Raw genomic sequence first — 22,371 nt, forward strand, 5'->3', positions numbered from 1 at the left:
TTACATGCTGCTTAAAGATGTACCCATTTTTGATTTGGAGAGCTGAGCACATGCACTGGTCTCTAGTCCCTCCCACTAACATTAGAAGTGATTATCAAATATACCCATAGGGCAAAGAACAGGTAAGGAGATCACAGCAGGTGTGTGAACAAAGTTTTGGAATTAAAATTGTCTGGAAGAATGAGCAGAGCTAATTAAAAAAGAAACCTAAACCTGCAGGGGGTGAGGGTGTCATTGAGAAGCTAGGTGAGTCACAGCAGAGAATGCTGGGAAGCTCAGGAAATGAAGATGCCACGTGCTATGGAAGGCAGCCGTGCCAGCAACAACTAAGTGGGTATTGCCTGAGCATGTAGATGGAACAGTTGGACCCAGTGTGTACTCCCCCACCCCAAGCAGCTAGGGGATCACCCGCCACCCAGCAGGAGACTAGGGGTTGACTTTGTGGAAGAGTTGAATCAAACATGTTCCATACAGAAGAGTTGAAGCAAAGAGGCATGGCGGAGGTTGGGGGAAGAGATGCAATATTGGGATAAAAAGGGATTAGGTAAAATCTTACAGCCCTTTGCACTGCTGGGCTCTAAGAACACCAGCAGCTAAGTGTACATCTTTGCCCCATCTTCCTCCCACAAGAAGGCTGGATAATTCTTTTGTGGAAAAACTTAAAGAAACAGAGGAGCCTCAAACTAAAGAGCCCATTAATTAACACATCCTACCCTCTCATACAGAGCTTCCAACAGCTTTCTAAAGCCTTACACGTATAAATGGACAACAAAAAACATTTGAGAAAAGCCTCCAACATTAAAGGCAAAGACTGAAACAAACAGAAACAAAACAAAACTCAAGAAATAATGCAAGAACAAACAGAACAAAGAAAAACTATAATTAAGAGGCAGCTCATGTGGATGGGAATATGAAGCCAGGGAATGGGATAAGTTTTATCCTCTCATTTCACCATAAGAACCTAAGTGTCTTCTCTTAGTAGAAGGCTGCCATCCTACAACCTTAGAGAAATAGGCCAAGTAACAAACGGAGAAGCCACAAAAGTAAATTTCAAGTTTCTTCACGTCTCTGCATCCCCATCTCCACTGCCATACTCCAAGGCAGCATAATCTCTTCCCTGGACCATGACAATAGCCCCCTAAAACCCAGAAGTTCTCTCTGCTTCAGACTCATCTCTGCCAAACAACACTACATAGAACACTGAGATGATATTTAAAGAAATGAATCTAACCATTTCAGGCCCCGAATTAAACACTCTCAAGGGCTTCCTATTGAACCTAGCATAAAAATCCAACCCCCTTGTGCTGGCCAACAAGGTCTTGTATCATCTGGTCTGTCTACTTTTTCAGCCTCATCTCCTCCCACTCCACTTGCCCTTCAACCCATTCTTTCTCCTTTCCCACTTGCAATCACACGCAGTTCTTCCTGTTCTTTGAACACAAGTTTCTTCTCACATCCATTTGCTCTGCTAGAAGTTCCTGTATATGGCTACTTGTGTTGTTTGTTTTCGTCTGTCTCTTCCCCACTGTAATAGACGCTTCATGAGATCAAGTGCCACGACTATATTGTTTACCACTCTCGTATCAGCATCTAGAAGAGTCCCTTACATGTAGTATATGCCCAATAAATATTGAATAAATAAAATTGTAGTTTAAAAGTCTCCAAGTTTCTGATGAATATAGATACAAAAATCTTCAACAAAATATTAGCAAACCAAATCCAACAATACGTTAAAAGGATCATACATCATGATCAAGTGGGATCTATCCAGGGATGCAAGGATTTTTCAGTACCTGCAAATCAATGTGATACACCACATTAACAAATTGAATAAAAACCATATGATTGATTCTACACATAGAGAATCCGAAAGATGCTACCAGAAAACTACTAGAGCTAATCAATCAATTTGGTAAAGTAGCAGGGTACAAAATTAATACACAGGAATCTCTTGCATTCCTATACACTAATGATGAAAAATCTGAAAAAGAAATTAAGGAAACACTCCCATTTACCACTGCAACAAAAAGAATAAAATACCTAGGAATAAACCTACCTAAGGAGACAAAAGACCTGTATGCAGAAAACTATAAGACACTGATGAAAGAAATTAAAGATGATACAAACAGATGGAGAGATATACCATGTTTTTGGATTAGAAGAATCAACCTTGTGAAAATGACTATACTACCCAACGCAATCTATAGATCCAATGCAATCCCTATCAAACTACCAATGGCATTTTTCACAGAACTAGAGCAAAAAATTTCACAATTTGTACAGAAACACAAAAGACCCCGAATAGCCAAAGCAATCTTGAGAAAGAAAAATGGAGCTGGAGGAATCAGGCTCCCTGACTTCAGACTATACTACAAAGCTACAGTAATCAAGAAACTATGCTACTGGCATAAAAACAGAAATATAGATCAATGGAACAGGATAGAAAGCCCAGAGATAAACCCACGTACATATGGTCACCTTATCTTTGATAAAGGATGAAAGAATATACAATGGAGAAAAGACATCCTCTTCAATAAGTGGTGCTGGGAAAACTGGTCAGCTACATGTAAAAGAGTGAAATTAGAACCCTCCCTAACACCATACACAAAAATAAACTCAAAATGGATTAAAGACCTAAATGTAAGGCCAGACACTATCAAACTCTTAGAGGAAAACATAGGCAGAACACTCTATGACATAAATCACAACAAGATCCTTTTTGACCCCCCTCCTAGAGAAATGGAAATAAAAACAAAAATAAACAAATGAGACCTAATGAAACTTAAACACTTTTGCACAGCAACGGAAACCATAAACAAGACAAAAAGACAACCCTCAGAATGGAGAAAGTATTTGCAAATGAAGCAACTGACAAAGGATTAATCTCCAAAATTTACAAGCAGTTCATGCAGCTCAATATCAAAAAAACAAACAACCCAATCCAAAAATGGGCAGAAGACCTAAATAGACATTTCTCCAAGAAGATATACATTGCCAACAGACACATGAAAGGATGGCTCAACATCACTAATCATTAGAGAAATGCAAATCAAAACTACAATATCATCTCACACCTGTCAGAACGGCCATCATCAAAAAATCTACAAACAAAAAATGCTGGAGAGGGTGTGGAGAAAAGGGAACCCTCTTGCACTCTGGTGGGAATGTAAATTGATACAGCCACTATGGAGAACAGTATGGACGTTCCTTAAAAAAATAAAAATAGAACTACCATACGACCCAGCAATCCTACTACTGGGCATGTACCCTGAGAAAACCATAATTCAAAAAGAGTCATGTACCACAATGTTCATTGCAGCTCTATTTACAATAGCCAGGACATGGAAGCAACCTAAGTCCATCTACAGATGAATGGATAAAGATGTGGCACATATATACAATGGAATATTACTCAGCCATAAAAAGAAATGAAATTGAGTTATTTGTAGTGAGTTGGATGGACCTAGAGTCTGTCATACAGAGTGAAGTAAGTCAGAAAGAGAAAAACAAATACCATATGCTAACATATATATATGGAAGCTAAAAAAAAAATGGTTCTGAAGAGCCTAGGGGCAGGACAGGAATAAAGATGCAGACGTAGAGAATGGACTTGAGGACACGGGGAGTGGGAAGGGTAAGCTGAGATAAAGTGAGAGAGTGGCATTGACATATATATGCTACCAAATGTAAAAAAGATAGCTAGTGGGAAGCAGCTGCATAGCACAGGGAGATCAGCTTGGTGCTTTGTGACCATCTAGAAGGGTGGGACAGGGAGGGTGGGAGGGAAATGCAAGAGGGAGGGGATATGGGGATATATGTATGTGTATAGCTGATTCACTTTGTTATACAGCAGAAACTAACACAACAATGTAAAGCAATTATACCTCAATAAAGATGTTAAAAAAAAAACCACATGATCATCCCATTAAATACAGGAAAAGCTTTTGACAAAACTCAATATCCATTTATGATTAAAAAAACTCTCTAGAAAGTAGGTATAGAGAAACATACCTCAAAATATAATAAAGGCCATATATGACAAACCCAAAGTTACCATCATTCTGAACAGTGAAAAGCTGAAAGCATTTCCACTAAGATCAGGAACAAGACAAGGATGTCCAATCTTGCCAATCTTATTGAACATAGTTTTGGAAGTCCTAGCCACAGCAATCAGAGAAGAAAAAGAAATAAAAGGAATCCAAATTGGAATGCAAGAAGTAAAACTGTCACTGTTTGCAGATGACATACATAGAAAATATACATACTATACATGGAAAGTAAACATACAATACATATAAAATCCTAAAGATGCCACCAGAAAACTACTAGAGCTCATCCAAGAATTCAGTAAAGTTGCAGGACACAAAATTAATGCACAGAAATCCCTTGCATTCCTATACACTAACAACAAAAGATCAGAAAAGGAAACTAAGGGAACAATCCCATTTACCATTGCAGCAAAAAAAGTAAAATACCTAGGAATAAACTTACCTAAGGAGGTAAAACACCTGTACTCAGAAAACCGTAAGACACAGATGAAAGAAACTGAAGACAACATAAACAGATGGAAATATGTACCATGTTCTTGGATTGGAAGAATTAATATTGTTAAGATGACCATACTACCCAGGGCAATCTACAGATTTACTGCAATCCCTATTAAACTACCAATGGCATTTTTCACAGAACTAGAACAAATAATTTTAAAATTTGTGTGGAAACACAAAAGACCATGAATAGCCAATATAGCCTTGATAAAGAAGAACAGAGCTGGAGCAATCACACTTCTTGACTTCAAACTATACTACAAAGCTAGAGTAATCAAAGCTTTGGAACAGAACAGAGAGCCCATAAATGAACCCACACATGTATAGTCAATTAACCTATGACAAAGGAGGCAAGCATATACAATGGAGAAAAAACAGTCTCCTCAAAAAGTAGTGCTGGGAAAACTGGACAGCTACATGTAAAAGAATGAAATTAGAACATTCTCTAACACCATATACAAAAGTAAACTCAAAATGGATTAAAGACCTAAATGTAAGACCAGATACCATAAAATTCCGAGAGGCAAACATAGGCAGAAGACACTTTGCCATAAATCTTTGCAATATTTTTTTGGATCTGTCTCCTAAAGCAAAGGAAATGAAAGCAAAAATAAACAAATGGGACCTAATTAAACTTAAAAGCTTCTGCAGAGCAAAGGAAATCATTGAGAAAATAAAAAGACAACCTATAGAATGGGAAAAAATAATTGCAAATGATATGGCCAATAAGGGGTTAATATCCAAAACATATCAACAGCTCATACAACTCAAAGAAACAAACTCAATTTAAAAATGGGCAGAAGACTTGACTAGACATTTTTCAAAAGAGGACACGCAGATGGCCAACTGGTACATGAAAAGATGCTCAACATCGCTAATCATCAGGGAAATGCAAATTAAAACCACAATGAGGTATCACCTCACACCTGTCAGAATGGCTATCATCAAATAGAACACAAATAACAAATGTTGAGGATGTGGAGAAAAGAGAACCCTCATACACTGTTGGTGAGAATGTAAACTGGTGCAGCCACTACGGAAAACAGTATGGAGGTTTTAAAAACAACTAAACATAGAATTACCATATGACCCAATGATTCTGCTCCTGGGTATATATCCACAAGAAACAAAAACACTAATTTGAAAAGATAAATGCACCCCAGTGTTCATAGCAGCATTATTTACAATTGCCGAGAAAGTAAAGTAAGCGCCCATCAACAGATGAGTGGATAAAGAAAATGTGGCATATATATATATATATATATATATATATATATGTATATACTCACGCATATATATACACATACAATGGAATACTGCTCAATCATAAAAAAGAATGAAATTTTGCCATTTGCCATAACATGGATGAACTTGGAGGGTATTATGCTAAGTGAAATAAGTCAGACAAAGACAAATACTGTATATCATTCACATGTGGAATCGAAAAATGCAACAAACTAGTGAATAAAAAAAAAAAAGAAACAGACTCACAGTTATAGAGAATAAACTAGTGGTTACCAGTGGGGAGAGGGAAGTGGGGAGGGGCAAGATAGGGGTAGGGGATTAAGAGGTACAAACAATTATGTATAAAATAAGCTACAAGGATGTACTGTACAACACAGAATATAGCCAATACTTTATAGTAACTGGAAATGGAGTATAACTTAAAAACTGTAACCTACTATATTGTACACTTGCAACATAATATTGTACATCAACTATACTTCAATTAAAAAACCCTCAAAATTTCAAAGGTAGAGATGAAATGGTGTTAGACAAAAAAATATTGACCATTATTTCCACCCAGAGATATCAAAACTTCATTGATGTTAGGGTCAACATTTCCCTTGACCCAAGTTGGTTTCAACGTGTGAAAAATTCTAACCTAGTGTATCAATGTCAATATCCTAGTTGTGACAGTATGCTATAGTTTTGCAAGATGTCATTGAGGGAACTGGATAAAGGATACATGTGATCTATTATTTCTTACAATAACATGTGAATCTATAATTATCTTTAAAAAGTTTAATTAAAAAATTCTAAAGGTAAGATAATTTAGTATCCATTCAGCCTGCTTATGTAGTACCACCCCAAAATGTCTTCCTCCACAGAATGTTCTGTGGTGCTGAACGCTCACTGATGGAACTTAGGATAATAAAGGAAGTCTCCATTTCTGGTAGGTGATATATTTTTCCCGGAGCTGAGGACATCAGACTCTGTTCTTAAGCACACACAGCACCTGCCCATAGTCAGTGTTCAATAAATATTTATTCAATGAGCTAATTATTTCTGAGAATGCCAAAATGACATCCAGGCACAGGCTATGAACTCCTAACACTGCCTGTCACAGCACTTCAATGTGCAAAGACACCAGCACCACAGACAGGTCTGTAAATGACTCTGAACTGTTCACAAAGCACTTATTCTTAATAAGATGTCCAAAATGTACAGCTGACTCTTATCCACATTTATCTAGTTACTCAATTCTTCCATACAAGTTGTATTACATAGTAAGGTAGAACGAAGAAATTACTGTCAAGCCATCTATAAAATCCTGTTCTTTAAATGGATATTGAAATAGTCCTAGTCTTACTGACCAATCAAGCCCCTTTCCAAAAATTGACTAGTATAAATGGGGTTTGGGAAGGACATCTCCATCAGGAAGTAATTAACCACATGAAGAGAACCTACTTGGCTTGTCAATTCTGGTAAAGGATGAAGTGTCTAAATCTCCAGGTTGTGTTTATTTTTCCGTCTATTTAGAGAACAGTTAATGTATAAAACAGCATACTTTTCTGCTCTATCATAATCCACTCAGCCAATCTCTATATTTAAGGAATGTTTTGGGGACTTAACATCCTCTAAATATTCTAAAGAGTATTTTAAGTGTTTTAATTTCATTTCAATTATCATTTTATAAGTTACAATCTCTCCAAAGTTGCAAATTGAAATCAATTACTTAAAATTTTGATATAAACCAAGTTCTTCTGTCTGAGCATTTTTCTTTTATCACTTATACAGTCAGGAATACTTCCTCCTTTACCTCGTGAAAGAGCAACTTAATTTTTCCCACAGGCTGTCTAAATTGAGTTCTAAACCAACTCGAGCAGCTGCTGCTCCTGAAGCTGATTAGTAAAACAAAGTATTCAGCGTAACACAGGAGTTGATTTAAACCGATAAAGAGCAGGAAACTCAGAGCTGAAGGAGAACCCAGCTCCTGACATGGCCCATTGTTCCTTGGTACACTAAGGCACTCATCAAGTTAGGTGACCTCGTATCTCATCTGGACTAAATACCAAAGCTGAATGCACCTATTTAAGGCAGATGAAGCCTCATCCTTGAATTTCCAGATCTAAATCACTATGGTCCTTTCTCATTTATTTTCTAAATTGGCAGCTTTTATAAGAGTAACTGAAGAAACACAGGTTTCATACGGAGGAGGCAGTTAGGAGACTAGTGTATCCTCCTCGATTGTGCAGAAGAGAATCTTTGAAGTTTAAATTCAGCAGATATAGAAGCCCTGCATATTAACGCTGTCCTCTGAATGAAAGAGACTAGATTTACAAATAAAGCCTAAAGGGATGGGGGAAGTAAAGCTTAAGGTTTTCAAGCTATCATTACTCAGCTATAGCATCAAAACACTGTGCAAAAGTGTTTTAAGTCAGTCAATTTTAGAACTTACCTATACAGATGAACTAAAATATTTATCTACTCCTAATTTTGGCATTGACCCTAATACTTAACTTCCACCAAAACTACGCCACCATTTTCTTCTTTTCAAAACCTCTGATTGCCGACCATATTCCATACTCAGCCGCAGAACTAGGCCATGAAAAAAAAAAAAAACCACCCCAAAACAACAATAAAGCAAAACAAGCTCCCCTGTTTAAGGGGAAAAAATGTCAGTTTAGGGCATTTGGGGAACTATGAGGAATCCTTAAAGTTGATGTAGATTTCATGTGGTCCATTTGAAAACAGCCATATTTAAAGGAGATTTACCTTTAAATAAGCTCAGTTGTACCTTGCCACCATCACTCGTGCCCTGGCCATTCCAAATATTTTTTTACTCCTAAGAATGACAGAGAATGATACAAAACCCTGAAACACCATTTATCTTTTATACTTGCAGCTTCATTTACCCAAGAGTAATGACTCCTTCAAGTTATACAACAGATGGCAAAGTTATTTGGAAACTAGGCCACCTAAAACTTTTCAGTCCCATTTTTTGGAAAAAATGTTTTTTGGAGGGAAGAAAATCATGAGCAGATAAATAGAGCATTTTGGACGGTGTGTGCAGGTTTGTAAGGTGTATACAAGATAACACCAGGAAACAATTCAAAAATAAAGCTAAGAAAACAATTTCATTCCTAACAGCATCAAAAGAGAATACTTAGAAATAAATTTAATAATGTAAAGTGCAAAACATACTCGAAAACTACAAAATATTTTCTAAAGAAATGAAAGATCTAAATAAATGGAAAAACTTCTCACACCTGTGGATTGGAACACTTAACATTGTTAAGATGGCAGTACACCCCAAACTAATCTATAGATTCAACACAATCCCTATCAAAGTCCCAGCTGACTTCTTTAGACACTAAGCACCAAGCAAAAATCATTTACAAGAATGAGAAGTACTTGCATCTTGGAGTTACTTTTGGTTTGTAGATGAGGGTTTTACAAACTCTGAAAAAAATCACTGCATCGGCCCCGGACTCTGCGCCTCCAGGGCTTTCTCAAGGTAGGTTTACTGAAAACCCACATAAAAGCCCTCATATCCAAACAAGGCCCGCTCTGTAATATAACCTAGTCACTGCCAGCTTAATTTAGTGCTAACAGTGCTATATCCACCTGGAAAAAAAACCTGTCGGGGTGGAGTGGTAGGAGCTGAGGGAAAGCAGCAAAAACAAACCAACCAGCCAAGAAGAAACGCTTCTTGACCTCCTTGCAATGGGTCAGAGTTTTAAAATATATAAAGGAGAAAATACGTTTTAAAAACCTTGAACTCTGCATTTTCTTGGGAAAATTTGCAAGGCTATTTCCTTTAAATAAATGGGGCGAATGTTATTGTTTGACATGAGTCAACCAATTTATACAAGCCATCTAAGGAGCAGAGTTAGTACCAATCACTAATACAACAGAAATGGGTTATATTGCATACTCTCTAGTCTAATGACTCTCACTTCGTCAGGATATAGAGAAGTTAGTCTCTCTCACTCTGAAAAAGGGATAGTAAGTGGAGCTGAGACTATCTTTTAGACACATTTCCTCTCCCTCTCAAATGACCATTTAAAAGCAAATCTTTAATTAAAACCACACACAGAGAAAATTTATGCCACTCACAGGAATTTATGGTTCCATTAAATAAGACTATAGCAATCTGAATTGTCTATTTAGAGCTGCAGTTCCATCCAAGATTTATGCTAATTAAGCTTTTTTTTCTTACATCAAAAACAAGACTCCTACAAAAGAAAAAAATAATCACTCGGGAAAAAAATTTAAAGCTTTCCAAAAGAAGTACATTTTATTTACATTTGGAAATGAGAAAGGCAGCTGTTATCCCTTTACAGTGATAGATGCCACAGAATGTGCTAATCTACACAGGCTCCTCCTTACACAACACACTGCATTACATTTAGAGATTTGATACATGAAACTTTCTCCCAAAGGCACAGACAGGCGCACGATATTTACTTTGGCCAGGAGACTCACGGTTTTACTTGAGAGGAGCTTATGTTAACGACAGGTGCACTTAGTGGCTATCATATCTTCATATTCTTTATAAGCGATTGAGCCATCAGGCTCAATTACCAAAACACTCAAAGGGCTGTACTTGGCAGGTACACAGGACGGTCTCGGCACTGAGGAATCGAGCTTCTCATGGATGATGTTCTGCACCATGGTGTGAACCGGAGAGCCATACCGATGTCCGACCGCCCTGGGACAGTCCCCTTTACAGTATCGAGGGTTGTATTTGTGTGGAGCCACAATCCAGTTGTCCCACTTCAGCTGACTAAAGCTGAGTCTAAAGTCATGGAGCTCACACTCATTTTGGGGAAAAAGAAACTGTTTGAAGTATTCACTCAGATTGAATGAAGCTGGAACCAGAGGCTTCTTCAATTCAGAGCTGACAGTTTCCTGATCTCTCCGGTGACGGGACGATCTTACACCCTCAGCAGCCTCTTCTCCCATGGGATAGGCAGACAGCTCTCTCTTCTGGTCAGGACCCTGTGAAGGCCTCTTTTTATAGTGGAGGGAATACCACCTGTGATAAGCCTGAGCACTTGTGTCATTCAGATATAAAAGCAGTGAGGGGGCTACCAGAAAAGTCATGTTAAGTGGACCGTCCTGGGCTGAAGGATGCTGCAGCTGGTCTTTCACACACGTAACGTTTACAGACATGTGAATACTCCTCTTGTTGGAGGCCACTAGAGGCTGAAGGAGAGCCGTCACATCAATCTCAATCCATCTGTATTTCTTTCTAAGTTCAAACTGTGAGGGAAAGGTAAATGAGTATGGAACTCTTGGGAGAGTCTTGCTAGAAAACTCTGGCTCTTTTATCACCAGGTTGCACACACATTTAACAGGAGAGGGAAAAGAAACGGAGTTGTTGAAAGTGTATAGCAAGACTGACTTGAGTAAATGTTCAACAGCAGTAACACGATCCAGGTTAAACAGCAGGTCCACTGATGACGGGAGGGTACCTGAGGAGAAAAACACGCCACCAGTAATGCTCAATACAAATCGAAAGTAATGCAAAGTCAGATCAAGGAATTAGCACCTCAGAATGTGCTTCCACCCTTCTTTTCCCACTTTCTCAAGTCTCAAAACAAAAGCTGGGGTGGGATGGGGGTTATAAAAAAAAAAAAAGCAGGTAACCAGTACCATAACTAAGTCCCAGCACTTACAGCTGGATACTTAATCACCAGCAATTCAGAACAGCTCTGGTGGTGAATTAAAATGGGGACTCACTACATTCTGAAGTTTCAGAATCTTAATAATTTGCTTCAAACATAGAGGAAGCTAAGGAGGAGAGCAGTATTTTTCTCTTGAAGAGTCTCTAAGGGGAAAAATGTAATAAAGACACTTGCCAGGCTTGTTAAGAAAACATTCAAGTCCTTATGGACAGAATCAATAAAGAAAACATAATTGTCTAAGTTAATTTGGAACACTTGAGACCGACAACAAATGGAGGCTCTAAACCCACTATAACAAAACAGGACATCAAGGAAGGAGGAAAGGTTTTAAATAGCCACAAAGGACCTGCTGAGTTAGAAGGGTTTTCTGTAAGTTATGAGCTAGTGAATATAGATTCTGTTTTTTAATAGTGCTGTTCCGTTCTCTCTCACACACAAAATTGTTGACTAATGCTTTGTTCTTATAAGAATCTACTGTTCCACATAGGTACTTAAGCTTTCCTCTCACAGAGAGCAACAAACATGGGGAAATACCCTGTTTCATAAAACACACCAACAACTGAAAGAGATTCTTTAGGCACATATCCAGGCCAGAATTGGTAGAATGAGAAGAATATGCAACTGGAAGTCAAAATACCTCTTTTCCAGTCTTGATTTTGTGACCTTGGACAAGATGCTAACCTCTAGCAGCACTTTCCCAGCCTTTAGGGCCATTAAGTCTCTTCTATCATATTAGCGCAGCTTAACCCATGAGAGCATTAGGAAGAAACAATAAGATCAAGTACCAGATTTGTCTGGAATTTGATATTGAGTATCATGCAAAGTAAAATGTAAGTCAAGGAGCAAGGGCCAGATCCTTTCTGTAACTGAAATGCAGAAGGTCTATCTTCTTCCCTCCACACATTAACCAGTCTGCTCCTACACACCTGTCACCTGGTCCCCAGGAGCCTGCTTGTGCTGGGCACAGGGGGTGAAGAGCCGAACAGTGTTGTAGAGGTGACTTCTGTTGGATTTCGGGATCCCCTCCTTGGTAGCACATGCCTTATAGAGCCTCTTCATGTAGTGCAAAGCTCTGTCATCTGGCTGCAGCCTGGGGGTCTCCGTTTGCCCATCGTACAGAACCTTAAAGAGAGGGGAAAGGAGGCCAGGTCTGTGTCTCCCATCTAGAGGCTGCAGAGAGGACCGAGGCTCAGCCTCAGTTTCCAATGGAGCACCAGCTGCAATCTGAGCTTCTCCTCTAGAAGCCTGAGAACCAAGGCTAATAGGAAAACAGAGCCAGGCAAAGCAGCAAAAACAAAGGAAGAACTTGCTGGGAAGTGCCATGGCTTGGAAGAATTAGCAAGAAACACGTTTCCCCATACCAGTCTTCTTCCTAAAAGCCAGGAAGAGCCTCTGTTGGTCTCTTAAATAAATTTTAGGTGTGTGCGTGGGCTAGGTTCACTTCTGTAATCAGACATCAAGGATGCCTAGCTGAAGGTAATTTTATCAGCTGTATGTCAAACAGCTATTTATCCAATTTCTCCTAATTAGATACAGATTTACTTGGTTATGTAGCTTTCCTTTTCCTTTTCCCTGGCATTTATTTAAAATCGCTTAAGTTAATGGACTAGTTATGTAGCTGAAAGGCTAAGAGGAATTGAGGAAGGATCTTAAAATAAAACCACCCATTTTCTGAGAGAGATTAGCATTCTTAAAGTGTTCCTTAGGTGCTTGCTGAAACTTCCAAGGGACATGGAAAGGCTAACTAATTATTCATGATGATACACAGATCTGTTGGTATGCAACTTATGGTATTCGGTTTACTCTCCCTCTCTATTCTCATCACCTCTCCCACTTCCAGGTGCTTAGAATAATTTACTGCATGTTGATTTGGAGGGTGAGAGAAAGTCACAATTGGCAATGAAATTCCAGAGAGCACAGAACTATTAAGTTGCCTAGTTCTCTCAGGTAGCTTAGTAAGGATATGTACTTGGAATACTGCAATATGCTTTTAAAAAGGAGGACATCACCTTTAATCCTGACTCATTTTTAAATATAATTATCTTGATGCCTTTACTTTGGTCTGCACATTCATCTGTACATACTTTAGTTGAGAGGTTTAGAGGTGTTTTCAGGTGCTAGAAAATAATTGAAAGTTTTATTTTTTATTAATCACTCTAATGGTGGTAGAATTTGCTAGGATATTTTTGTTCTTAACTGTTATAAGTATTTACTTTCTTGCCTCTGAGCTAAAATCAGGCTAGAGATTATGTTTTAGAAAAAATGAGATGCGTGCACAATGAAGAGCTGAATATACTCATGGTATAAGATACAGACCAGTCTATGCAGTACCCAGGCTGATAAAACCGAGGTATATTTGTAAATATTTTTAAAATAAATTTATTTATTTATTATTTATTTTTGGCTGCATTGGGTCTTCATCGCTGCACACGAGCTTTCTCTAGTTGCCGCGAGCGGGGGCTGCTTTTCCTTGTGGTGCACTGGCTTCTCATTGCGGTGGCTTCTCTTGTTGCGGAGCACGGGCTCTAGGCGTGCCGGCTTCAGTAGTTGTGGCACGTGGGGTCAGTAGTTGTGGCTCGCTGGCTCTAGAGCTCAGGCTCAGTAGTTGTGACACATGGACTCAGTTACTCCACGGCATGTGGGATCTTCCTGGACCAGGGCTCGAACCCGTGTCCCCTGCATTGGCAGGTGGATTCTTAGCCACTGCGCCACCAGGGAAGTCCCTATTTGTAAATTTTAAGTTCATTGCCTGCCAAGCCTCCCTGGCCCGTGGCTGGTAAGCAGGGTTATAAAACACAGCCAAACTGTTGAATGAGAACTTAGTCCTAGATTACACATGGCCAGCAATGCCATGAACAAAACATTTACAGACATGCCGCATCAAGTAGAAAAGTCAGTCAGCTGTACAGGACAGCGGCATCCTTAAGCAGACAGCACTTTTCCGAAAATGGAATCGCTCCCCTCCTGGGAAGTGGAGTGAACTGTGGGCAACGTGACATCCCGCCACCGGCAGAACCCTGTCCGAGAGAAGCCGGCTGCTGTGGAGGTCGCCTCTTTCTTCCCTCCTACCACCACTAACAGCTGTTCAGCAGTTGCTGGACTATTACTTGAGGGCTCCTGTGGCTAAATTTGAGGAAACATTTTTATTCTCTCTTGGGAAAGTCTACACCCCACCAGTGGATTCTAATCCGGTGGGTGCCAAGAGAAGTCCCAGATCCGTGTCCCTGATTCGGGGCCTGAGGTCGCTGAGAGCTTGAACATAACCGATTCCTGTTCCAGCTACTGGACAAAACCCTACAAAACCTCGCGTCGGCTGCCGGGCGGCGGCCTCAGGGGCGCTCTCCACCGCGAGAGAACACCTGACCCTAAGCGCGCGGCCAGCGAGGCCCTCGAGGCCGGCGGGGCCCTGGCTCTTCAACTCTTAGCCCGTGCGGCTCCCGGGAAAGGCGGGAACCGAGGAGAGGCCTGAGAGGCTCGAGAGGATGCCGCCGGGCCGCAGAGCCCACTCAGTCGCGCTTGGCCCCACCCCCAAGCAGGCACCACCCACCTCACGTCACTCGGCCGGGGCGCTCTTCTCCCGCCCGGTGAGGGTGGCGCCTTCCACCGGAGACAGCCGAGAAGTGGTCCTCCCGGAAGTGACCTCACTGCCTCCTAGCGCGGCGTCCGATCCTACCGGAAGTGGTGGACGGAAGCCGGTGGATTCCGCGCTGCGGAGGGCGAGGTGACCTCGGTGCGGGAGTGGGGTCCGGTAGTGCGGTCTCGGTGGCCCTGGGGGGGTGGGGGCGCCGTCTAGGCTGGGAGGGATGAGGAGCGCCGGGGAGAGCCTCGGGTTGGGGGCGGCATGTCCAGGGCCTGAGCCCAGCGCCTTTCCACCTTCCGTCCTGCAGGCGCCACCGCGACCATGGGCCGCGAGTTTGGGCATCTGATGCGGATGCGGCATGTAATCACCTACAGCTTGTCGCCCTTCGAGCAGCGCGCCTTCCCGCACTACTTCAGCAAGGGCATCCCCAACATGCTGCGCCGCACTCGGGCGTGCATCCTTCGCGTCGCGCCGCGTGAGTGCTGTGGCCGGGCGGGGGGCTGGACTCCCATCCACAGTGGGCACTGCGGGTCCCTCACTGAGCACTCTACAGCTCGCCATACACACGTTTTCTCATTGAATAGTCCTGAATGACGTTGAACTGGTCATATCCTCCCCATCTTATAGATGAGGGAGGTGAGTCATAGAGAACTTAAATGACAGGCCCAAGGTCACTTGTGTGACTCCAGCGTCTCCCTCTGAGGTCATCTTTACCCACTTCTTAGCGATGAACTGTTTTGTGTCACAGGTGCAGCAGGTAGTGATGATAGTTGCACAACATTGTGACTTTGCTAAAAACCACAGAATTGTACGTTTCAAAATGGTTCAATGATGAAGTGTATGTTATGTGAATTTGATCTCAGTTATCTCATTAAAATATTTTAAAATGTGCAACAGGGGAGCGGTAAGGGAAGAGCTGGTCACAAATTTTCCTGGGTAAACCCCTTTCTTTTACACACCTGTAAAAATGGGTTTGTAATGTAACTTTTCTTGATCGTCTCGTTTAAGAGTGGTTTCTTAAAAACTAGACACAGGAAGGCAGAATATGTTGTGAGTCAGAAAAGAGGACTGAGATCCATGTGTCTTGTAAGTGCTCACTGCTTATTTTCATTTATTATTTTTATAGCATTCGTAGTGTTTTATCTTGTCTACACATGGGGAACACAGGAGTTTGAGAAATCCAGGAGGAAGAATCCAGCTGCCTATGAAAATGACAAATGAGCAACTCATCTGGATAATAGTTCCTTGTCTCTGAAAGACCCTTCTCTGGGAGAGGAGTCTACATTGCAGTGTCTTGAAGACACAATAAACTTATTGTAGGCTGCACTGTTATGATATTGCGTTTTGTGTGAGCAGAGTCCTTGGATGTGACTGTTACTTTTCAAGTTCATGAATCCCCCTCCCCAGCATGAGTCCTGAACGGTTTTGGTTAGTCTGAGTTTGGTGAAGGATTGTAGCTCGCTTCTTGTTCCATAACCTACAAGAATGTAGCTGCAGCTACTCCTGTAGCTGAACAGTTGTGGATGGCATCGACTGTGGGTAATGTTGGCTCCCTGCCCACTATTTCCATACTGACAATAAAATCTAGTAGTTACAGTGTGTCAGGTACTCTTCTTAGCCCTTTACACAAAAAAGTTCTTTTAAACCTCACAACTACCTTTGGTTTTTCGGGTTTTTTCCTTCAAAGCTGCCTTTGAAGTATCACTATTACACTCATTTTGCAGATGAGGACACAGGCACAGAGAGGTTAAGTAATTTGCCTCAAATTATACAGCTCGTGAATGGTAGAGCACCAAAGTTTGTGCTCTTAGAGCTGTGCTGTACCACATGATAGGAAGTCAGCTGTGAAGGGAAAGGGTGAGGTGACCCCTTTGCCTCTAGAGCTGGGGTCAGCAAGCTGGCTGTGTTTGTACCAGGTTGCTAACAGTGCTTTTTAGCTGTGTATGGAAGGAGATTTCCTGCTGGTCCAGAGCAGCAACTTTCACAGGGCAGCCAGCATCTGGCCCAGGCTGTGTCTTTCCTTCTTATTCTAATAATTGTTCCTGCCTTTCAGGAACCAAAACTACCTCAAAACAAAACAAAATTCAGTAAGATGGCACTGATCGTGAGGCAGGAGAAGGAGGTACAGCTGAGACTGACAGACTGGGGCCCATAGCCTTTAACTGTTGCTTCCTCAATGTGTGATAAAGGCAAGAAACCCTCATTCCTTAGCTGTGAGCTTCACATTCATCAAATAGATGTATTAAGACAAAGCCATAGGTCTGAGGTAACAGTGAAATGAGTGGCATGTAAGAGTCTGGCAGGGTGGTACAGGCTTAACAAAGGACAGCGGTGTGATGAAAACTCTTGTCTCACCAAACATAGTCTAATTTTCCTGTTTGGCTTTTTGTCCAAGTTTATTCCCAGGGCTTGCTGCCTGATCTGCAACGTATATGGGTTATAGACTCCTTTGAGAATCTGGTGAAAGCTGTGGGCCTGAAGAAGGTGTAAATGCATCCTTAACCTGGCATAGTTTGAACAGGTTCACCGGCCAGGGGAGGATCGATCACTGCCTTGACAGGCCATTGATCTCTGTTTTTTTTTTTCCCTCCAGTTTTAGCCCCAAGCTTCCTAGGGACTATGGCCACCCTTCCTTGTCCCATATCTTGGCTTCATTTTACCCTTAGACTTTTATTCTGGTTCTTTTGAGTCCTTTGGAGATATCAGCCCGAAATCAAACTTACCCTTTCTTAGCCCAGACCAGGCACTGAGCCTCTTGGTCTGAAACCTTTTATCCCAGGAGTGCTCTACGGAGAAGCCTGTCCTATAAGCCCTTGCACGTGCTAAGCTGCTGCGTTTGGATAAAATTGTTAAAGGCTGCTTTAAGCCTGTCCCTCACCAAGGGGCTTCCCTCTCTACGCTTGGAGACCCAGAGCTCTGTGTAGCAGGGTCCTGCGGGGGTGGTGTGGGGCTGGTGGATGGTGTGGAATGTGAGTTATAGCTCAGTGCTCCTGTACGTGATATGTATGGGATCTGGGATCATTTTATGGTTTATTCTATCTGTAGAAATCCATAAAGAAAGGAAAATGGGTGAAGTCTCTTAACGAGGGATCACTGTTGTGGGCCTCTGTGCCTATAACCCACCCACGTGGAGCCTCCAGCCAGGGTGTGGCTCCTTCATCTGCTGCTGGGGCACAATCCCGTGTTCATTTAGCCCTTCTTTTCCCCAGCAGTGCACCTGCTCCCACAAGGGCTTTTATCTCTGCAGAATGCGGCAAAGGGGATTCTTCCCGTTGGCCAACAGAGTCCCAGAGATGCAGGCCCAGAAGTCTGTGCCAGTTCTAGCCAGCAATTGAGCAAATACACTTTGACCCTTTGTTGAAGTTTTACCTGGAAAAGTCTTTCCATTTCAGAGGCTTTCATTTTTCATTAGGCATCTCCTGCTCAGGGGCAGCAAAAGTTTCCAATTACTGTCAAGCCCTTCATGATTTCCCCTCTACCTGGAATGTGTTTCAGATAGCTGGTCATGTAGCTACACACTCTGTCTCCCATTTCACCCTAGGCACTTAACCTCAGAAACACTTGTATTGTTGTATTCAGAGTTTCCAAGCTGTAAGCTATCAAACATGCTTCAGTCTCACTTTCTTCTTCTAAATCATTTGAACCCCCAAATGTCAGTGCCTGAGGGGCCTCAGAGAGACGCTCCCATCTCATTGACAGAACAAGAAACTAAAGCCCAGAGAGGGTCAGGGCTGGCATCTGGTCAGCTCCCCTACCTGGGCCCCCGGCTCCTGCCTCCCAGCCAAGCATTTCTCCTTATGGCCGCCTAGACCTTTCTGCTGGAGGAAGGAACATGTACTTTGGGTTGATTCGTTCAGCAAAATACTGGATTGTAGAGAACCCCTAGACTTTTACAATTTTTATTTTTTAATGTCAGGAATAGGCCACAGCTACTCAAGGGATGTGGGATGGCTGTGGACAACTTCTGTCACTTCAGTTTAATGCTGTTTGGATGCTGCTTTGTTTTTAAAAGTTTGATTTTGCTCCATATTTAAATAAAACAACTACAGAGTTTGTAGACACATGAAATACTCTCCCTCACAGTGATTCCTTCCACAGGCAGTAACTAATGCATCTTTTCTTTTGGGAGGAGGGATGGCATACAAGATAGAGGCTTAAGGGACTTCCCGGACGGTCCAGTCGTTGAGACTCTGCGCTTCTACCGCAGGGGGCGCGAGTTCCATCCCTGGTCGAGGAACTAAGATCCTGCATGCCTTGTGGTGAGGCCAAAATAAGAGAGGCTTGAGCTACAAAGGCTTCTGCAGTGTCGTCACACCCATGATGATGAATAGTCCTTCTCCCCGCCCACAGAGGGGGCCCAGAGTCTCAGGCCCTTATCCTTGGCTGTCGTATTGGCTTTATAAGTTAATACAAAAGGCTACTTTGATTTTCCTTGAAATACAGGAAGGCAGAAATGGAGGATTAGGAGAAAGTATCCGTCTTTGGAATCAGCACTTTCCAAATCCCATTTGGCACATCCGTCTATGCTCGTTAACGGGAGGCTGGAACTCAGTCCACAGACCCAACTGGCTCTAGGATATCACGCTGTTCAGTCTTTCACTTAATCAGATTTGTGTTCTTACCCAGTGTTCACTAGGTCACCACACAGCCTCTTCCCCACCCCACAAAAGTTCTAGCTAAGCCCCTACTTGGGGTCATTCTGTATCAAAGCTCAGGAGTAAAGGGAAGGAACAGCTAACTAGTCTCAAAATTGCAGGATTGCTTAGGTGAGTTTGGCATAGTTCTGCTTCTCAGTGTTCCTTAAGTGCAAGCAGTGGTATCTCCCTCCAGGCCTTGCCTGGTCCTGAGAGGACTGGAACCAAGCAGACAGATCTGTGGAGTCACAACCCGCCTGATTCTGAAGTCAGAATCAGCTCTGAGGCCCACCATACCACCCTCTTCTCCCTTGGCAAGAGGATTCGTGACTGTCCTGTTCCACCTTCAGCTGTGCCACATCTCCTCCACTTTTCCTTGGGAACAGGCAGGCCCTCACCACATATCCAACCTGTGAAGATGAGAAGGGCTTTGGGAAGAGGTAACAGCCAGGTGTTCAGGGGGACACAAGGCTGAAGAAAAATCTTGTTGCATTTGTCTTCTTGGCTTTTCCTTCCAGGTTATAGGAAAATCTGAAGTCCTATTTATCTTACTCAGAATTCACACCTTTCCGCACAAATTTATTAAAATGTCTATGTCATTTAATGGGTACCCATAACTACTCATGGTTTAGGTACATGCTCTTTTTTGGTCTAGAAACTTGTGTTGGTTCCTACTTAAGGTGACAAGATTTTGCGCTTTGGAGAGATCTCAGCCCTATGCCTGCTTCCCTGAGGCTGCTGGAAGGATGTGCTCTGTAAAAGGCCCAGTCAGCTACTGGCAAGAAAGCTAGTAATTCAAGGTTGGCAACGTTTATCACCACCATCAAGCTCTCTCACTGATTTAGGGGCCCCTGCTATCTCCTCATTCACATTTTAAAAAAGGAAACAAAGTCAACCTATACTTATTCATTCAATTCACCCATGATTGAAAACACCACCAGTCAGTCCTGATTGTCCTTCCCCTGGGAGATGGCAGGTAGGCCAGACTTTGAACTTTCTGCAGCTGGGTTTCCATTCTTTACAGAGATGATGTGGAACAAATAATTAGGGTGATAGTCCATCTATACAAATGGGGATCTGGGGCACTTGTAGAGCATGCTTGCTGAAGTATCCTCCCACAGATGGGAGATAAGGGCCTTATCCAATTGCCTGTAACAAAATAGGTCAGTGCTTCTTTCCTAGGCAAGGCTGAAAGGGGTCAACACTATTTCTGAAGACCTCATTATTAGAATTCTGTTTTGACTAAAGTAATCTCACTAAGCTATTTTGGAATCAAAACGTGGCCAGGTGTCTGGTCTCCCTCAATGGCTTCACGTGGCTTTTCAAAGGGGAGGAGGTAGTGCTGACTTTTGGCAAAATGGGTGAAAAGGTCCACGCCAGCAACACGATCACTCAAAGTCCAGATGAGGGATCAGTAAATACTACATGCCTGAAAGGCAGGCCTTGAGCACATTCCTCTCTGGTAGACATTAACTTATTAAATTGACCCTGACTGCAAACATAAACTTTGCCCCCATCTCACTTGGCAACCATAGAAGAGGCAGATCTACCTATAAAAGGGAGTGGGAACTGTCCCCAGCCTTCATGATCCAATATCCCATCTACTGAGATGTGGCACCTCAAACTCTTTGCAGTACTCCTGGTCTGCCTGTTGCTGTTAGGCCAGGTAAGAAGAGAAGGATACATGCGTGGGTGGGTGGGGATGGTAGTGGTGGTGCAGGAACTGTAAGGAGACCTTGAGCACCAGACTCAGTCCCGAGGAATGGACCCTCTGCTCTGAGTCTACAGCATCTGGGGCGGGGGGGATCATTATTCCAAGTTGTACAGCAAGGCTTCAGCTCTTCCATACCTGAGGTGAATCTGTCTTTGTCCTACAGGTATATGGCTCCCCAATACCAGAACTGAGTTCAGCAAAGAGAAGGCTGAGGAGAATGACCCCATTTTGGAGAGGGGTTTCCCTCAGGCCCATTGGAGCCTCCTGTTGGGATGATTCTGAATGTATCACAAGGCTATGCAGGTACTCCACAAAGCTGGGCCCAAGAGGCCTGGGAAGCTGCGCAAAGGAGAGATCAGCACATACACAGACCTAAAAATAAAATTGGGGTGGAAGAGTGCCTGGGTTGAGGTGGGAGCTCCACAGGGGAGAATCCCTCAAGAGTTAAAAGCCAAGAACGGCTCCACACAGGTACCATGAAAGAGTAGTTCCTTTCCTTTCTTCGCTCTACCCTGAGATTGGATATCAAGCAGAGGAAGGAAATGCAGTAGACGTGGCTCTGGGCACTGCTAGACCTCTGTCTTAAAAATCACCTTTTCTTCTCCCTTAGAAAAAGACGCTGTTCCCTAAATGTGGCCCAGGAATGATGTATATACACCAGGGGAAAAGAGGACAGCACTTACCTACAACAATGCTCCGTTCTATGGAATATTGATTAACTGCATTTGGTTGGAGGCACTTAAGTGAAGCAATGTTGTGTTTTTAGATGTTTAAAGGCAGGTGTATGCTTTAAATTGGTCTCCGTTTCTTCTTACAATGTTGATATGCAGATAAGCATAACTAAACTTGTCAACTTAAGAGTTTATTTTTCTATGTATACTATAAAATGTCTCAAACTGAAATTCTGGCAGCCTGGAATTCATGCTTTTGAGGGGAAGAAGGATTTATTTTGTATACTATAGAAAACCCAGCAAGGCCT

General features: G+C 42.2%; 3 protein-coding genes across 4 annotated transcripts; 2 read left to right on the top strand and 1 right to left on the bottom strand.

Annotated features, from left to right (window-relative positions):
* Window positions 1-9,880: 9,880 nt before the first annotated feature.
* GDF9 (growth differentiation factor 9) lies at window positions 9,881-12,845 on the bottom strand. The gene is made up of 2 exons (XM_029217693.1): window positions 12,391-12,845; window positions 9,881-11,251 (listed from the first exon to the last, which is right to left on the bottom strand). Exons 1-2 carry the CDS (start codon window positions 12,785-12,787, stop codon window positions 10,284-10,286), a joined length of 1,365 nt encoding a protein of 454 aa, XP_029073526.1. The 5' UTR covers window positions 12,788-12,845; the 3' UTR covers window positions 9,881-10,283.
* A 2,248-nt stretch (window positions 12,846-15,093) lies between these two features.
* Window positions 15,094-16,370, top strand: LOC114891693 (cytochrome b-c1 complex subunit 8). 2 transcript variants are annotated; one of them, XM_029215909.1, is made up of 3 exons: window positions 15,094-15,194; window positions 15,352-15,519; window positions 16,171-16,370. In XM_029215909.1, exons 2-3 carry the CDS (start codon window positions 15,366-15,368, stop codon window positions 16,263-16,265), a joined length of 249 nt encoding a protein of 82 aa, XP_029071742.1. In that variant the 5' UTR covers window positions 15,094-15,194; window positions 15,352-15,365; the 3' UTR covers window positions 16,266-16,370. The 2 variants fall into 2 exon arrangements, with proteins under 2 accessions (XP_029071742.1, XP_029071743.1); XM_029215910.1 differs by having other exon boundaries at window positions 15,128-15,185.
* Window positions 16,371-20,886: 4,516 nt separating this feature from the next.
* Window positions 20,887-22,310, top strand: LEAP2 (liver enriched antimicrobial peptide 2). The gene is made up of 3 exons (XM_029215911.1): window positions 20,887-21,344; window positions 21,556-21,695; window positions 22,003-22,310. Exons 1-3 carry the CDS (start codon window positions 21,288-21,290, stop codon window positions 22,037-22,039), a joined length of 234 nt encoding a protein of 77 aa, XP_029071744.1. The 5' UTR covers window positions 20,887-21,287; the 3' UTR covers window positions 22,040-22,310.
* The last annotated feature ends 61 nt before the right edge of the window (window positions 22,311-22,371 follow it).

The sequence above is a fragment of the Monodon monoceros genome, unplaced genomic scaffold, assembly GCF_005190385.1.
Source record: "Monodon monoceros isolate NGI ecotype Baffin Bay Population unplaced genomic scaffold, NGI_Narwhal_1 Super_Scaffold_12, whole genome shotgun sequence".
NCBI lineage: Eukaryota > Metazoa > Chordata > Mammalia > Artiodactyla > Monodontidae > Monodon > Monodon monoceros.

Excerpts from the sequence above, each read along its gene's own strand:
- LEAP2 (XM_029215911.1), top strand. The coding sequence starts at position 21,288 with ATGTGGCACCTCAAACTCTTTGCAGTACTCCTGGTCTGCCTGTTGCTG. Across the intron at positions 21,345-21,555 it reads GCCTGTTGCTGTTAGGCCAG|GTATATGGCTCCCCAATACC; the intron begins GTAAGAAGAGAA and ends TTTGTCCTACAG. Across the intron at positions 21,696-22,002 it reads TGTATCACAAGGCTATGCAG|AAAAAGACGCTGTTCCCTAA; the intron begins GTACTCCACAAA and ends CTTCTCCCTTAG.
- LOC114891693 (XM_029215909.1), top strand. The coding sequence starts at position 15,366 with ATGGGCCGCGAGTTTGGGCATCTGATGCGGATGCGGCATGTAATCACC. Across the intron at positions 15,520-16,170 it reads CATCCTTCGCGTCGCGCCGC|CATTCGTAGTGTTTTATCTT; the intron begins GTGAGTGCTGTG and ends TTATTTTTATAG.
- GDF9 (XM_029217693.1), bottom strand. The coding sequence starts at position 12,787 with ATGGCACTTCCCAGCAAGTTCTTCCTTTGTTTTTGCTGCTTTGCCTGG. Across the intron at positions 11,252-12,390 it reads TCCTGGGGACCAGGTGACAG|GTACCCTCCCGTCATCAGTG; the intron begins GTGTGTAGGAGC and ends TTTTCTCCTCAG.